The sequence below is a fragment of the Hemicordylus capensis genome, chromosome 4 (assembly GCF_027244095.1).
Source record: "Hemicordylus capensis ecotype Gifberg chromosome 4, rHemCap1.1.pri, whole genome shotgun sequence".
In the NCBI taxonomy this organism is placed as follows: Eukaryota; Metazoa; Chordata; class Lepidosauria; order Squamata; family Cordylidae; genus Hemicordylus; species Hemicordylus capensis.
Window position 1 is genome coordinate 149,010,663 of NC_069660.1, and position 18,671 is coordinate 149,029,333.

Consider the following 18,671-nt stretch of genomic DNA (forward strand, 5'->3'; position numbering starts at 1 on the left):
ACAAGTATTTTTCAGCCCGTTAATTTAACGGGCGCTAGTCTGTGCCCTCAACCGCCGCCTCCTCCCACCCGGGCCCACCGCCTCCTTCGGCCGGGTCTGGCGCCATCCGGGGCCGCCGCCGGCCTCCCCGGCCGGGCCAGCCCCCCCGCCGCCTCAGGCCTCCCACCTCAGGCCCCCCGCTACCTCAGGCCTCCCTTACCCTTCCCACGGTCGGTCCAGTTCCGTGGCTGCCGCCTCCGGGCTTCCCGCGGCGGCCGCCACCGCCAACAGGCCCAGTCCTCCCGCCGCGGCCAACGCCGCCAGCAGGCCCGGTCTCCCACCGTGGCAGCTGCCACCAGCGGGCCCAGTCTCCTTGCGGCCACTGCCGCCACCATCGGGGCCAGTCACCCCGCCGCTGCGGCTGCCACCAGCAAGGCCGGTCGTCCCGCCGCGGCCACGTCCGCACTCCCGCCGCGGCTGCGGCCGCCATCAGGGCCAGTCACCCCGGCGCGGCCACCGCCACCTCACCCGCATTGCCGCGGCCACCGCCATCGGGGTCAGTCGCCCCGCCGCGGCCACTGCCTCCGGCCTTCCTTCCAACATGGCCGCCCGTGTCCCTGCGGCCGTATCTTTCTCGGACGTTCTGGGCATGCGCTCCGCGCATGCCCAGAACGGCCAAGAAAGACACAGGCAGGGACACGGGATTACACTCTAGGGCTTTATTATACTATAATAAATTGGTTAGTCTTTAAGGTGTCATAGGATTTATCTGCACATTTAACACACAGGCCTACTTTACTTTTTATGATAATAGTCGCTTCATATGTAGATCTAGTGAACTGGTCAGGGATATACATTCTCCATATATAATCACATGTAGCCTAAAATGGGAAACAGACAGCCCCCCTGTCCTTCTGAAATGGTACCTCTATCAGCACATCTAGTCTATCTTTTATTCTCCAGAATTTACTGTACAACTGTGTAGAATATTACGACACAATATGAGACATGGCAGTGGGAAGAAAATGAAAGCCATAGCTCAGTAGTATAGCACATGCTTTGCAGGCAAAAGATCCAGGTTCAATCACTGGCATCTCCCAGTGGAGGTGAGAAAGACATCTGAAGGGCGTCCTGGACATCAGTGTAGACAGTACTTAGCCAGACAGACCAATGGTCTGATTCAGTACAAGGCAACTTCATATGTCTGCAAGGTGGCCCAAGACATTTCAACTTCACAGAATAATGCTGCATTCTGTCCAAATAGAATCCAGTGTGGGTTTTCCTCTTGGAGTGCAGAATTTGTCACCTACTACTTATTTATTTATTTATTTATTTATTCATTCATTCATTCATTCATTCATTCCAAATTTTATACCACCCTTCCAAAATGGCTCAGGGAGGTTTACAATTAAAACAAAACCATTAAAATCAGTTAACAATTAAAACAAAAACTATAACACAGTATAAAACAACGATTAACAATTAAAACATCATAAAACAGCAATTAAACAATCACAACAACTAAAAAACCCTGAAAACCAGGTTACAACATTAAAACCAATTACAACTATTTAAAAACCCTGGAAGGCCAGGCCAAACAGAGAGGTTTTAAGGGCTCTCCTGAAGGCCAGTAAAGAATTCAAATTGTGGATTTTTGCCACAGCCCAGGAGCGGCAACAGAGAAGGCCCGCCCCTGAGTCGCCACCAGACGAACCAGTGGTAACTGGAGACGGACCTCCTCAGATGACCTTAATGTGCGGTGGGAATCATGCAGAAGAAGGCGCTCTCTAAGATAACTCGGACCTAAGCCGTTCTGAAGGGGTTCAACACCTCTCTCGGAACAAAATGGAAAGGAGGTAGAAGGAATTATGCTACACATAGGCATAAGAAGCAGAGCAGCTGAAGAAGCCCAAGAAAAGGCCAGAATCCTGTAACTCTGAAGAAGCAGAAACAATATTCTTTGCAGCCACTGAGGAAAATTAAATATGTAGCATTGCTCAAGCTTTCATGGGACACTGGTAACCTTCTTCCCACCCCACTAAGGGCATACTATATACAACACTTTGAGAACATGGCACATGCAGTTTAGAAGGAAACTGGTACCAATTAGTTATCAAAAGATAATCCAGGGTGATTTTAGCCTATTTTATCTTCAGATTCCTTCTGTGATGCTCTTCTGGTACCAATCTTTTAGTTCAGCCAAAGATTACATCTGTTGTCTCATCCTTCCATACATTTTGTTTGGCAGAACCTCATCTCTGGCACTCCTTGCATTCAGTATTCAGACAATCCAGACCTTTCTCTTCTCAGAAATGCCTGAAGACACACTTATTTTCATGGGGTTTTTCCCCAATTACCCGAGGTATTTTAATTTAGTGTCTCTCTCTGTGCGATTATTGGATTCCCTTACTCCTTTCTTTTTCTTCGAGTGTCCTTAGATCCCTAGCCTACAGACAGGGTGTTGTGGTTTTAATTCTCTATTATTTTTTTAAAAAAATCTACATTCTTATATTGTACAGCAACTTGGTTTTCTTGGTACTAAAGTTTTTTTCTAAATTCTAATGCACATTAACTTACTTTTATCTACATTAGAAATAGAGTGGATATCACTCCTTTAAAGAAAAAGAACAACAAATACACCTTCAAAAGCTTTATTCAACACTTAAAAAAAACACTTTACAGTTATCTAACACTTCGGTGCTGGAGAAGACTTTTGAGGATACCATGGATAGCCAGGAAAACAAACAAATGGATCATAGAACAAATCAATCCAGAATTTTCACTCAAGGCACAAATGACCAGGCTCAAACTTCAGACACATTAGGTGAAGACCCAGCTCCTTTGAGAAGTCTATAATGCTGGGGAAAGTTGAAGGAAAGAGAAGAAGAGGACGACAAGCAGCAAGGTGGATGGACTTGATTACGACAGCAATAAATGCACCACTGAGAGACCTTAAAGGCCAAGTTGAAGACAGATCATCCTGGAGAGAATCTATCTATGTGGTTGCTAAGAGTCAACATCAACTTGACAGAACTTAATCAATCGATCAATCAACACTTCAGTATCCTGCCTTTCCCCACTAAGAATTCAAGGCAACATATATGAAGCTACCCCATTTTATCCTCACAAAAATCCTAAGAGATTTATTAGCCTAAGAGATAGTCATCAAGTTCACCTAGAAGGATCTTTAGCAGAGTAGGAATGTGAACTGAGGACTCCATAGTTCAAGTCCAACACTATCAACTGCACTGGCTCTTGAAATGATGGTCAGCAATCAGACTAGTTAGTCATGAATCCATACCACTGCAATAATTGAGGCAAGTTAGCCTCTAAGGCATGCGCACATGCCTTTGTTCACAAGTTTTTTTATGTCCGCTCAGTTAATTTTAGATTCCGCTCAGGTTGTATCAGGAAGGCTCAATTCTGAATGAATGTGCACACACTGCCTTGATACTCCCGCCCAGAACAAATCTCATTCCTCACACAGATGAAAGAAATTAGAGAGAACACTGCAAGTTACTCATCACTAACTTAGTCTGGATGCTGTCCTGTGTTTGCAATTGTTTTAAAGTTGTCACCACAATGCCATGCCTTTCAGGATTGTTTCTCCCACCATAGCAAGCAGAAAACAGTGTAAGATAAACACTCTCTTACCATCATCCTATTTTTGATCCATCTTCGTTCTGGGATAGGGTTCCCTGCCAGCAGCACACATGGCAAAGTAAGCTGCTGACCTTCAATAACATTAGCTGCTGCTGGGCTCATTCCAATTAGAGGTGCAACTGTAGCAAAGGGGGGGGGAGAAGCACCTTAAAATGATTGTGCATGTTCAAATAGATTATTTTAAAAGAATGCTCAGCTATAAAAAGGCAGGACTTTCACCACTAGTTTAAGAGGACCTGGTCTATAACACTTATGTCAAAATTAATGAATTTTATGAGTAACCATTCTGGATTACAAACACATTTGTTGAAAAATCACTAACATTCATAATACATTAGAATAACAAATTCCAAGATGTTTATTCTTTTGTGTTCTTTAGTATGTTATTATTTCTTCCCTGCTTTTTATTAAAAAGATATTAACTTCTGCACCAGTCCACCTTGGGGAAAAAACATCAACCCCAGGACCAAGCAATTATGAAGAATCAATTTATTTCATTTTATAACACAAAAATTAATATTTCTGTTAGAATATTTGTTACTTTTATCCTGATATTTTATATCAGGTATATTTTAATTTAAAGGGGCTTTTTATGCTTGCAGTTCTAAAAAAACAAAAACAAAAAATCCTAAGGAGATGTCGAGAGAAATCTAATTAACTTATTAAATCTGATTAACTAACTAAAATGTGACAGTTTTTTGCTCTGCTTTCCCAATGACTTGGCAGCTAAGAAGCAAAATCCAAAATGGATTGAACTCAAGAGCACTGTGAGCATTAGTTTCTTTCAGAGGTGTTGTTCAGCTCATTGGATGACATCCTGTCCAATGCTGTTCCTGTGCTCCTAACAGCAGCAGCTAGCCTTGATGCCAGGGGTGTAGGGTCCACTGGACAAGGGGGGACAATTGTCTTCAGGCCCACAGGGTCTGGGGAGGCCCCCAAGGCCCCTCGGCCAGTCCCCCTTGCCCTGCTTGCCCTCTCTCCTGCTTACCTTCCTGCAAGCTGGCTGGGCTAGCTAAGCAGCCTGCAAGCTCCTAGAGCTCCTTCCCTCTCTGTCTCTTAGCTGTTCAGCAGGTGGGCAGGGGTTCCAGAGAGGCCTCCCCATAGGCCTCGCTAAAGCCGGAAGCTCTCCAGGTAGCAAAGGAGGAGGAAAGAAGGAAGGAGGCAGATTGGCCAGCGCTGGCTGCCATTGTCCACCACAGCTCTCTGCAGACCCACCCAGCCCAGCCTTTGTCTGCTCATTAATGGAGATAGAATGTGATTTCCTTTTTGTGGTTATCCCCCTCCCTCCAGATATTTAGGGAATGGCTTGCCATGGGGCTTTGATATACCTGGGGAAAGGTAGAGCAGATTGAGAAGTCTCTGAATATTTTAATTTAAAACAGATTGGGGAATTTGCTGCTTTTAAATTTTTTAAAAATTAAAAAACAACTATTAAAAAGTCCTAGAAGTGGCTTGTTTCATGGCAGAACATTACAAAAATGTCTGGAACTGAAGCAACCCCTTAGACCAGTGTTTCTCAACCACCGGTCCACGTACCGGTGCCGGTCCATAAGGCACTAAGTACTGGTCCATGAGGAATCATTAATAAAAAAACACCACCCCAAAAAACCAATTTTGGGCCGGTGGGGGCCACCGGGAGCTCTCCAGAGCTTATTTCCAGGCAGCCCTCACTGCTGGATAACATTCATTTCACTTCCTTGAAATGGACATAATCTAGCTGCAAGGGCTGCCTGGAAATGAGCTCCAGAAGGGGTGAGGGGGGCGACCCCCTTACTAATGGCTGGTCAGGGAAACTGCACACAAATATTGTACCAGTCCATTACTGGTACATGATGATAAGAAACACTGCCTTATACCATCATTCCACCCCCATATGGAAGAATCTGCCCTTTGCCTTCATAAAAAAGGGTAAAACACCCCCCTTTCTGCTCCAGCCTTTGATCACCTAGAATGACTTGGCATAGGGCTTTGTTATTGAGCAGAGATGTAGGCCAGGGTGGGAGGAATATGTATATTTAAATTGGATTGGGCAAATTGTTGGGTTTTTTTTAATTTTATTTTAAAAAAACCATTAAAAAGTTATGTAAAGGGCCTGTTTCATGGCAGAACATCACAAAAATGTCTGGAACTGAAGCACCCCCTTGGACCATCATTCCACCCCCATATGGAAGAATCTGCCCCCACCCCAGTCCGAGATGGCAGCAGCCGCCACTGGGCTGACCTGAAGATGATAAGCCAACCATTACAAAACACACATGAACAGGTAATTACCAAGTCCAGTCACTGTAAGTATGGCTGGCCGTGAAACAATCTTCCCAAACTGGTTTTCAGCTTCACAGATATAGGTCCCCTCATCATTCACCCACAATTCTAAATTTAGACACAAGTGAAAAAAACAGAAATGCAACTTGATTAGTATATTGCCTTTGCACTGAAAAACAAATATGATCATATTTTGTATGCAAATATGATCAGAGCAAATATATATTCCCCTCAAATATCATTTCACCACAAAAGTCCTAAACTAATTCTGGCCATCATTACATCACTTTAATAAACTGAAGTAATACTAGGCACAATTCATCAAGCAATACACCTGAACAACTTTCATTCCCTTCAATGAGCTCTCACGATTCGTTGAAATGAATGGAGGCTTCACAGGCATTCTTGGAAGTTTAGTCCAGCCCACTAATACCTGTAATACTTATTTTTTGGTTCACAGTGTGGAACAGCAACATATCCATAAGAACCTGAAGCCAATTGTACCAAGATGTGAATACTCAAGCCCTCATCATTTAAGGGGCTTAAGCATGTGTTTCAAGAGGAATACCTCGAAACCAATTGTGTGATAACCAATTCACACAATCTCCTCCCTCGTTTTAAATAATACACTAGTATTCATATGAGAGAGAGAGTGTGTCCATGTGTGCGTATAAAATGTGTGTATATGTGCAGGCTCACACACTCTCCTATCCTCTAGGACAGGGATTCCCAATATTTGATCTCCAGACGTTGTTGGACTACAGTTCCCATCATCTCTAGCCACAGTGGCTAAAGGCAACTTGTAATCCAACAACATCTGGAGACCCAAGGTTGGAAACCCCTGCTATAAGTGAAACATGTACACCCTGCAAGCACAGCAAGACCAAGAAAGAGGAAGGCAATGCTGTTTACTACCTCCTATATAATTTAGTAACTCCTGCTGAGAGTAAATGTGATGCAGTTATGTCAGTCAGTCAGTCAGTCAGTCTTTATTAATACAGCCAATGGCCAGAATTACAAAAATAAAATCATTTAGAATTAACAACTTCATTCCGAATAACACCACAAATATAACAGAATTTAGCAACATTGAGTAAGTTGATGCAGTTATGAAGACTGCTAAATGGGGGCGGGGGGCGGGGCAGGCACAACATTTGGATGATAACCATGACAGGAACTGTTGGGCATCTTTTGCATACATATCCCGCCTGTGACTTTCAACTGAAGCCCACTGACTTTCTCAAAAACAAGTTAATAACTCACGTTGACTTCTGTGAGAGACAGAAAACATAGTCCATCATTCTAATGGACGCATTTGTTGGTGTAATACAAAGGTTGTTTCCCATTTTCATTAGAGTGCTGGACTAGGACCGGGGAGACCCGAGTTCAAATCCCCATTCAAGCCATGATACTTGCTAGGTGACTCTGGGCCAGTGACTTCTCTCTCAGCCTAACCTATCTCACAGGGTTGTTGTGAGGAGAAACTCAAGTATGTAGTACACTGCTCTGAGTTCCTTTGAGGAAGAGCGGGATATAAATGTAATAAAATAAATACAAATCTTCATGAGGCTAATTTCATAAAGGTGGAAACATCTTATATGCGAAGGGTCTTCTGAAAACACTGAAGGTTATGCCAAGAGGTTCCTGGATTCTTAGCATATCTGTATGTCTTTTTATATAAAAAGAAGTACTTAAAAGGTTATGGTTTTAGAAATTGGAGTGGTTTCAGGAGTTATGATTTTCCTTAAATTTACAGCATGCAAGTGGTTCTAGTTTCAATAATATGATTCATACATACTACATAATATGAATCATATTATTAAAACCAGGGCCACTTTGCATGGACTTCTATTTATATACAAACTTTTATCCACCTACTGTGAATAGAAAGGGCGCCCGTTCTGAGTTGACTGATGGAACTAACTGCAAAGGGTCTTGAGAAAAGTGGGGCACCGTCCAGCCGTCGCCACTTCACCTTTGGTTCTGGGTAACCCTGAACATAGCAAGCCAATGTCACATTTGAGCCAATATCCACAGATTCATCACTGGGCTCTTGTGTGAACACTGGAGCGGCTGTGAGAGGAGTACAGAGGAAAAGAGAATACAGAGAGTTTAAATTAAAAAAAAAAAAAAGCAATGAGACTACAGCATTTCTTTTGCAAAGTCAAAAGGTTTAACCAAGATCTCTAAGTCATGTAAGTGCTAGGCCAGAGTGATTTTTTACAGACATTGTTGTACATATTTTGTCCCCTCTTTCCCTATGCAAATTCTATGCTCAGAACACACACACACGAAAGTACTGAACATGGCTGAGATCCAAAGGACCTCTGCACAGACACTGGGGCTTTTCTACATTCCTTTCTCTCTGTTGCCCAGTGCATTTCTCCACCTTACCTCAAAAACGTTGTTCCTAAAGGTCTGAGGATCCTCTGGGGCAGCATTTGAAGCTGTGCATCAGGAAGGAATATCAGAAAGCATCATCCACACTGTGTATGTGCAGAAGTGCTTTCCATTTACACACAAATGTCTTTCAACCCCAACCAATTAATTATACAAAAAAACCAATAGCATGCACATAGGTGTGTTCATGTTATACAAGCTCAAACAATTAGCATGCCTTATTCTGAAAATGTTATGCTTACAGCCAACATCGAGAGTTATTTTTCCAGATGCACTTCCTGCAGTATTGGTTGCAACACACATATAGTCACCAGCATCCAGATCCTGGGTTTCCTGAATCTTCAGTAGACCCCGATGGAAGTCAATAATAAGAAATTCTGATGCCCTCAGCTCTAAGTCACCTAAATTCAGGCAAAGAATAATAACTGTGATAGCTAATTAAATAAAATCAGACCCATTTTAGTAAGCCAAGTACCTTTTTTGTTTCTTTTAAAGAAAGCACAATGGTAGTATTTCATTATAAATATGAATGTGGTGTCTGTTAACATATATTATGAACAAGAACTTCTGTACACATTGTGTTTGATCTTTTGGATGCTGTGCCAAGTGGTATTTGCTTCAATACTACCTCTGTAGTTTTTACTATAGAACTTAATCTCAGCAATTAGAATATAGAATTGGTACTTGCAATAAATTCACTTCTCATTTAATAAGCTTGCCTCCTGTTCATGAGGCACTTTATTCAAAGTACAATGGCCTAATCCATGTTAGCCAATCTGTGATATCCATTTCAAGCTGTCCATAGATACTATAATTTAATGTCAAGAGGGAAATGGTCAAGTTAATCAGATTTAGACCTGAAGCTGGATAACAAGACCTAGGGATGTTGCACTGATGGAATTGGACAAAGAAAATTGCTCTTTTAAAGAAATCCAAGTCAAACAAGATGTAGCTGTGATAAAAGGTACCTTTGAACCATTTAACCATTGGAGGTGGGACTCCTGTGCTTCTGCATTCCATTTCAGTTGTGTCTCCAAGAGCAATCAGAAGTTCACTTTGGACAACAGTCAACTTTGGGACCTCTGAAAGGGACCAAGAGAAGAGACACTAAGATGCCACACAAATACTACACTGACTTCCTTGTATAGATCAAGAACTAGCCTTGCGAACCTTGTATAGATCAAGAACTAGCCCCACCGACACCCTTAGAATGATTTCCCCTCTTGTCATTAACCATGGTTTAGCACTACACATGCACTGACACAAACCATAGTTAATGCCAAGCCCCCCCCCAAAAGTTTAATGCCAAACTTTTATAGCCAAATCCTTTATTAGATATGTTTGAAGATACATCTCAGATCATAAATCCTAATTGTGAATATGAACTCCATTCTATTGCTTTCAATAGCATTTAGTTGCAACTACCTGTAATTTTTGCTAGATTGTTCTAATTAAAAGGTGGTTAGTCTGAAAAAATAAAAAACAATGCTCAGTGGAAATACTGAATGCATTTTCAATAAAAGTAAAGATTTCCTCTTAATATCTACCTGTCCCTTCCTGCATGCCTGTACTGGCTTCTGATTTTAATCTGCCTCTCAGCTTGAAATTCTAATTTGGCCCCTTTGTATTGCTATTATTGTGATAGGAGGAAAATGAGTTGTGGAAAAAATTGCATTCCAACGCAATAAAGCTGCACTTTGTATTCTCATCAACCAACAATGGAATCCATTATAAAAGAGATGTCAATTTCTTTACTGAACAATTTATCCATCTCAGCAGTATCAAGAAGTTTGATTAACCATTCTGAGATTGTGGGCAAGATTGCAAATGTCTAGGGCCTTTTTGATGCGGGGAACTTGGTTCCTCTCCGCTCCTTGAAACCTCTTTTCTTTGTCATGGTTTATGTAATTGTCTTCTGGACAGTAGCACCTTTAAGAGCTATTAGGCAGGAAAATCTCATCTGAATCTGAAAGACATATTACATATATTTATAGCCATGTGTATACTGTTTGCATGTTGAAGGTTCCAGATCTGAGTCCTGGCATTTCCAGCTAAATAAGGATCTCCAGGAACAAGATTAGGAAAGACCTCTGAGGCTCTGCCTCAGACGATAGAGAGCCATTGCCAGTCACCAGAGATAATACTCTGGACCAATAGTCTTAACTCAATACAAGATAAACATCAAATATTCACACACTGATCTTTATCTTTCTGATTAATTGTATTTAGCAAATATTAATAGGAAACTATTGACTAAATACTGTTTCTCATTATACTTACCAATGTATGTGAGAATAGATGTCTCCTTGACTGTTCCAGCTGCATTACTAGCCAAACAGCCATAGAGTCCTACATCTTTGGGGGTTGTGTTTTTTATAATTAAGGTGCCTTCAGAAGTTAACTGGTACCTGTAAGTGAACAAAACATTCACAAAAACCGGAGGTTACTGTGAAAATCATAATGATATTTCCGCATTTAATTACTTATATAATTTAATTACTTATATAACAGCTTTCAGACAACTTTGAAAGGTGTCATGGCTCAGACTTCTGACTCAGAAGAGTCAGAGGAGTAATGGAAGGATTTGCCTGCTAGTGAGGGCTCAGAGGCACAGCAACAGGATTTGGCAGGGAGACCAGACTCTAGAGCTGAGGAATCGGAACAGGTGTCAGACATGAATCCTGATCAGCAGCAGGCTGATCAGGAAGAGGCTGGGATTTCACCGGTCTTGAGAAGACGTCTCAAGAGGAAAGCTCAGTGGGAGACACACAGGCACAGGATATCACAGGAGAGGAAGTAGAAGTGCTGACTCAGGGGAGCCTGATTGGCTGCTGGTTCTCTTGAGCCATATATATTTAACAGTCTGTGAATTGCTCAGATGCTGTTAGCAACTTTCGCTGACCGCGGACCGTGTTTCTCAATTCTCAACTTTTCCGAATTCCAGTTTGCCCTTGTTCTGTTCTTTCATGCTCTGTGCTCTTATTCTGTTAATTCTTTGCTCTGGTATCCTTTGTTCTTTTTCATTCCTTGCTTTGTTGTTTTCTTTTCAGTTATTACTCAGTTACTGTTAGAGTGGGGTACCTAGTCCAGTTCAGGGGGACTTGATTCATTTACTATTTACTTTGTGGGCCTTTTTGTTTTCCTTCATGCAGCTTCGCTGCTACTTTCTGTTAACTCACAGGGGGAGTGCTGAAGGGGGTTGTAAATCCTGTTGGGTTAGCCAAGCTAACAGATTTACGACAAAAGGACTCTGTGTATTTGCTGTTTAGATGATGGAAATGATGATAAGTGCAGCTGCTCAGGCAGCACTCTTCATGATCCAAGGGAATATAATTTGATGCTATTAATGTATGCAGTGCTGGCATTGAACTATGGATCATAGTTTTCTAAATCTCAGACCAGACTGCAGTAGCCAACACATTTTCAATCAAGGACTTTTGCACTATGCCTCATGAACCTTTCCTCCAGCAGAAGAAAGAAGGTACCTTCCGTGCCCACATTAAGAACACCAATATAGAGAGAAGCTAAACTGTCGTGCGTGAGGGACAGGGCCTTCTCTGTTGTTGCCCCCAGGCTCTGGAATGCTCTTCCAGTGAATGTCTGCTCTTTGACATCAGTGGCCGCATTAAAAAACAACAACTAAGGCCACCTAATGGCGCAGCGGGGAAATGGCTTGACTACCAAGCCAGAGGTCGCTGGTTCAAATCAGAGTTCAGCAATTATAGGCCTATCTCCAACCTCCCATGGTTGGGCAAGGTAATTGAGAGGGTGGTGGCCTCTCAGTCTAGCCGTCTTGGAGGAAACTGATTATCTAGACCCATTTCAAACTGGCTTTTGGGCGGGCTATGGGGTCGAGACTCGCTTGGTCGGCCTGATGGATGATCTCCAATTGGGAATTGACAGAGGAAGTGTGACTCTGTTGGTCCTTTTGGATCTCTCGGCGGCTTTCAATACTATTGACCAAAGTATCCTTCTGGAGCATCTGAGAGTGGAAGGCACTGTTTTACAGTGGTTCCACTCCTACCTCTCAGATTTCAGATGGTGTCGATTGGAGATAGTTGCTCTTTGAAATCTGAGCTTAAGTATGGTGTCCCTCAAGGCTCCATACTTTCTCCAATGCTCTTTAACATCTACATGAAACTGCTGGGAGATATCACCAGGGGATTTGGAGCTGGGTGTTACCAGTACGCTGATGACACCCAGATCTACTTCTCCATGTCAGTTTCTTCAGGAGCTGACATATCCTCCCTAAATGCCTGCCTGGGAGAGGTAATGGGCTGGATGAGAGAGAATAAACTGAAGCTGAATCCAGATTAGACGGCGGTACTTATTGTGCTGGGTCAGAACTCCAGAGATGATCTTGATCTCCCTGTTCTAGATGGGGTCACACTTCCCCAAAAGGAACAGGTTCGCAGTCTGGGAGTACTTCTGGATTCACACCTCTCCCTGCTTTCTCAGGTTGAGGCGGTGGCCAGGGGTGCTTTCTATCAGCTGCAGCTGATATGTCAGCTGCGTCCATTTCTCGAGATCAATGACCTCAGAACAGTGCTACATCTGTTGGTGACCTCCAGACCTGACTTTTGTAATGCACTCTACGTAGGGCTGCCTTTGCACGTAGTCCGGAAACTTCAGTTGGTTCAGAATGCGGCACCCAGGTTGGTCTCTGGGTCATCTTGGAGAGACCATATTACTCCTTTGCTGATGGAGTTACACTGGCTGCCAATAGGTTTCCGGGCAAAGTACAAAGTGCTAGTTATAACTTATAAAGCCCTAAATGACTTAGGTCCTGGGTATTTAAGAGAGCATCTTCTTTACTATGAGCCCCACCGCCCATTGAGGTCATCTGAGGAGGTCTGTCTCCAGTTACCGCCAACTAGTTTGGTGGCTAGACAGAGACGGGCCTTCTCGGTTGCTGCCCCGAGACTGTGGAATGCACTCCCCATGATACGATCCTCCCCATCTCTGGCAATTTTGAAAAAACATCTAAAAACCCATCTTTTTAACCAAGCTTCTATAGCCTTTTAAAATTTGTTGGTTTTAATTTTGTGATTGATTTTAAATTGTTGGATTGTTTTAACTTTTTATATGCGTTTTAATTGTTTTATGTTAACCACCCAGAGACGAAAGTTTGGGCGGTATATAAATGTGATGAATAATTAAATTAAATTAAGTTAAATTAAAAAATCCCCACTGGTCTGTTTCCCAGAAAGTCTTCATCTCAGATTGCATCGGAGATGGCAGTGGTAAACCCCTCCTGTATTCTACCAAAGACAACCACAGGGCTCTGTGGTCGCCTGGCACACTTTACCTTTTAAAGACCTTTTTATTTGTTCAAGCTTTTACCCCTTAGGGGCTGCCAGATCTCTCAGCTCTCCCGCTTCTGTTTGTCTTTTTTATGGTTGTTGTTGTTTGGTTTTTACTGTTAAACTAATTTTAAGATTTTAAATGTGGATTTTATGGACTTTTATTGTATTTTAACTTTTGTAAACCGCATTGGGATGCCTTATGAAAGGCAGTATAGAAACTGAACAAACAAACAACTAATATAGGAGGAAAGGTCTATAAGTACCTGTGAGAGCCCATGATAAACATATCATTGTGCATCCATACTATGGTCGGCTTTGGATAGCCGGTTGCAGAACAACTTATGGACACCTCGGACCCTTCAGTAAATGACTGATTCTTGGGCGAGATGATAGCTTTGGGTGGTTCTGTAAAATAGAACATAAATCATTTATGGTTTTTCCATATACCATCTTACTGGAGTTTCATACACAAAAGGATTGTATGAGAGCAAGATCCAGTTTAGGACTGACAGAATCCAGTGTAAGCAGAAGAACATCCCAACAGACATAGGCAGAGTAGAAAGATGGATTCCCTACATTGACTGGCTGATTGTATAGCAGAACACCCTGAAATTTGTAGAGCCAAGTGAGTAGAGTTGCTGTGTCATGTGATCATTAACTGCCCAAAAGGTATGGCTGCAGATCGGGTTAGTGGGATTCTTTGAAGCAGGGTACCCAAGAGCAAAAAGGAGCAGCAGGGCACATGGGGCAGCCTATGCAGGTTAACTGCTTCTCAGAATAGTACTGGAACTGGAACCTAATCAGTCAGCAAGAGAATATGATCCCAAATAAGTGTGGTGACAATACAAATGCATCTGGTGTGAGTTACATCTAGAAGGAAGCATGGATAGATGCTTATTCAAGACATATCCAGCCCATATCATCCAGGTGCTCCAAACCTTTGGCCCACTACAATTCCAGTTCATCTACACAGCAAGAGTTGGGGGGAGCGGCAGAAAAGGATTGCAATCCGTGCATTTAATAATAGGGTCCAGGCAAAAGAACGCGAGAATTGCTCTACATGATATCCTGACTTTTTCTACGACAGCTCCGGGAAAATCCAGGATGCTGCAACACAGACACCTTTGATGCAGGATGTGACAAAGAGGGTTTTACCTAAACACTTTGTACAGCTGAAATTTAAAAACATAAGACGAGACTTGCTGGTTAAGATCAAAGGGCCATCTAGTTCAGCATCCTATTTCTCATAATGGCCAGTCAAATACCTCTACAAAGACCACAAGCAGGAAAGGAAGGCAATAGCCCTCTTCTGTTTGTTGTCCCTCAGCAGTTGGTATTCAAAGGCATAGTACAGGTACCTCTGACCTGGCATTTACTGTAGCTGTTACAGCTAGAGGCCATAGACTGACCTAATCTACACAAATTTGACTAGTCCCCCTTTAAAACCACCTAAGCAAGTGGCCGTTACACTACATTTTGTGGCAATGGATTCCACATATTAATTATGTGTTAGATGAATAAATTATTGGTCCCGAATTTACGACTGCCAATCAATTTCACTAGGTGACCTTAAGTTATATTATGAGAGAGGAAAAAAATAAACTGTATCCACTTTCTCCATACTATGAATGATTTTATTAATCTCTGCCATGTCCTGTCTCATTCCACAATCATTTTCTTTAAAATAAATTAAAAAAAATTAAAATGCCACAAACACTTAAGCCTTTTTTCATGGGAAAGATGCTTGAACCTCTTCATCCTTTTGGCTGTCCTTTTAGTTATTTCTTTTATTTCTACCCTCACTTTCTGATCCAAAAGGATCCCTAAAGTAGTTTACATGAAACAGTAAACTACTCTCCTTTAACCTCATCACAACTTCATTCAGACATTCTAGTCACACACACACACACACACACACACACCCTGGTTGCTTTAGAACCTAGAAATAAAGAAGTGGCCATATACTTAGCCGTGGTCTACACAAGCAGCAGGCCACATAGCTAAACTATTGTCAGACTGCTGGTCTGTTCTTTGACAGTATCTTTGACTGTGGGAGAGGGGTCATATGTTTGAATGGTGCCCCAGAGTTGAATTGAGGGAAGCCCCTGTACATATAAAACTTGCCTATCCAATGAGACTGGCACTCTTTTCTCTGACATCTGTTTTTCTATTTGTAGGGAGTTTTTATGCAATACCCCCACCTGCAGTGTACAAATTCAGACATGGTTTTATCACATTAGTAACTCTGAGTCATACCAACAGTCCAGCCAGCTTAGTATTGTCTGTCCTTATCAGGAAAAAGTCCCCAGGGTCACATGACCTCCTCCTTGAGTTCTTTAACAGAAAGTGCTAGGGTTTGAATGTGGGAATTTACACATGCAAAACACGTGCTCCAGCACTGAGCCATGCCCCTCCTTTTCAGGACTACCATCTACAATGATTGTGGGTACACAGAGCAAATCTTGAACTATTCTTTCCATCTTGAGATTCACTTGAGAGCCCTTTCTGTAATTAGCTGGTGCTAATGCCAAAAGAAACAAGTTGTAGAAAGAATCCTCTTTCCTTTCAGCTTCAAATGGTTTTTCCTTTGGGAACTCCAATATCTTTAGCATATTGGAGAGTCAACTTCCTACTACTCAACTTCACATTTCAAGAGAATGTAGACTTTCTTCCTAAACAGCAACATTGCTATGATAAGATTACAAAACCATTGGCATATACATGCAAGGGCTTGCTTCCAATATTTTTATAGACTAACTTGTCCAATAAAAAGGTATATTCTCCCTTACTCTGTGTTTCTCAATCTGTGGAGCCAAGTTGGCTAATAATAATTTGATCACCAATTAAACAGATCATCATTATTTTCCATTTCATAGACAGGGGTTGAGAAATAAAACAGCTCATTCTTGTAAAGTTAAGCCATAGTTTAACACTACATCGGAACTGGGCCATTATCTTCATGCTCATGTGCCTTAGCGTTATTTCTTTTTATGAGTTTACAAATATGTAAATCACACTGAATGGTCTTCTAAGTGTGCCCTGCAAGAACACCAGAAATCCACAGGAGACTAATGAAATGGAATCAGTCCACCCAAATTTCAATTTCCCTTTCAGTAAATCAGAGCTTCTTCTAAATGAAGACATTAATGCTTTATGGAAAATTAAATTGTGTATTTCCCCCAATTGTGTATTGTTTGGCTAAACAACAGTTTTAATTTATTGACTGATTGACAAAAATGCATCTGATGGAAACATAATATTGTTCAAATACTGGAGTTGCAAGAGGTGCAAATTAACTTGAGGGAATGTTCAAAGTTCTACGCAGGACTGCACAACTTTGGCTCTCTTTCAGATGTTGCACTACAATGCCCACTATCCCTGACTATTGGCCACTATGGCTGGAGATTATGGGAGTCATAGTCCCAAAACAGCTGGAGGGCTGAAGTTGTGCAGCCCTGTTCTACCTTTTAGCCTCCAGCTACTTTCCGCCCCTCCCTCCTCTTGTGCATATATTCTGCTCACTTTAACAAGAGATGTCAGAGACACTGTGGCTACACTGGTGTTTCCTGCAGCACAATACAGACATGGGTTCCTAAACATGAAACTGTGCCAGGGGTCCACTAATTGTAGGACTGCCCGTTCATATCCACAAATGTTTCAAAGTTACACACTGAGTTGGTTCTCATGCGCAGGCAAAACCAGGCTAACAAAGCCAAGCCCAGTGTTGCTTGTGCGTAAGAACCGCCGGGATTGTGTCCAATCCGGGCAGTGCCTCGGCAGCAAACTCACCTCCAGAGCCACCCTCTGAAATGGGATTAAGAGAGCAAGTGCTGCTTGTCTGCCAGCCCCGGAAGTTCCAGGAAGTTCTGCACGGCCCCCGGAAGTTCCAGGATGGCCCGTGCAAGTGCGTGGGGCATCCTGGAGAGACCTCCAGGACTGGGAGGCTTGTTTCAGCCTCACAGCAGGAATCTCCTTATGTGTTGCTGCGGCGCGGAGCCGTGCTGCAGCAATACACGATCAAATAGACTGGGTTAGCGGAGCGCTCACTCCGCTAACCTCGTCTCAGGGGAGGGGGGATTAGGAGAATTTGCTGCCGGGAGCTGTGTGGCTCCAGTGGCAGCAGACAATCGGGCAAAAGTGGGCCAGGCTCCCTTAGCCCGCTTTTGCCCAGTCGTGAGAATCTCCTCTTTGTGTTTGCTCTGGGAAACCCTAGTGTAAGACCAGTATATTGTGGTAAACATGACAGCTGTATAAAGCATGAAGCAGCTATAAATTGCTCTCAGATCATGGGAGGAAAGGCACAACTGACAGGGCTAAGCAGCTCTAGGAGAAAGAATGGAATCAAATCCAGATTTATTTTTTTTAAAAATCAATGTATATGACAGGATTGTTCTGAAGTGATTTGCCATGTGCACAGCTGCCTAGGCTATTTTTATTCTCTTTTAAACATTGCCAAAACAGACTGGGGGATGTTTTAAATGCTTTGTGGGTTTGAGGAAGATCTACTCTTCTGTTGACATTAAGAAACTGAGATTGGCTCAAATGGGAGTACACACTGTGCCTGAACAGAACCTCTTCTGACAATGCAGTGTTATTTTATTGAACTGTCAAGGAGGAACTCAGAAATAATGGCCTCTGATTAAGATACATATTTTGCACATTATAGCGGATTGCCCTGTGGAAAGTCAACAAAACATACTGCAAAATCCAGCACAGCTACATCTGGCAGCAATTATTAGCTTTGTTTTCTGTCCCAGCAGTAGTCAGCGACACAAGAGGGACAAAGAACCAACGGTGATGTTTTTCTCTCGTGGCAAGCGTGCTTTCTAATGGTGGGGAGATCACACACCCCACAGAATACCACTGCCCTCTCCCCAAATTTTTAAACATGCCATTGGGGCACTATTTCTTCAAATATTTTGATTGTGGTCCCCCCACCACACCCCCACCACACAGAGAGAATACAGTCTTCATTATACTCTGATTACAGAGTACGATCCTAGCAACAAAAATGAGCCGATAGAAATCGAACAAACAAACAAACAAACCTTTAGGTCCAAT

General features: G+C 42.5%; 1 protein-coding gene across 13 annotated transcripts in view; it reads right to left on the reverse strand.

The window, feature by feature from the left end:
• Window positions 1–18,671, reverse strand: part of HMCN1 (hemicentin 1) — a 409,401-nt gene that overhangs the window by 241,037 nt on the left and 149,693 nt on the right. For all 13 annotated transcript variants that reach the window (XR_008305548.1, XR_008305547.1, XR_008305549.1 and 10 more), the window contains 7 exons: window positions 13,874–14,015; window positions 10,585–10,712; window positions 9,273–9,386; window positions 8,547–8,705; window positions 7,783–7,977; window positions 5,914–6,012; window positions 3,634–3,761 (listed from right to left, as the gene is read on the reverse strand). Coding sequence is in view for 9 of the 13 variants with exons in the window: in XM_053242914.1 (XP_053098889.1) it covers window positions 3,634–3,761; window positions 5,914–6,012; window positions 7,783–7,977; window positions 8,547–8,705; window positions 9,273–9,386; window positions 10,585–10,712; window positions 13,874–14,015 (965 nt within the window). In the remaining 4 variants the exon portion in view is untranslated. The remainder of the gene's footprint in view (window positions 1–3,633; window positions 3,762–5,913; window positions 6,013–7,782; window positions 7,978–8,546; window positions 8,706–9,272; window positions 9,387–10,584; window positions 10,713–13,873; window positions 14,016–18,671) is intronic.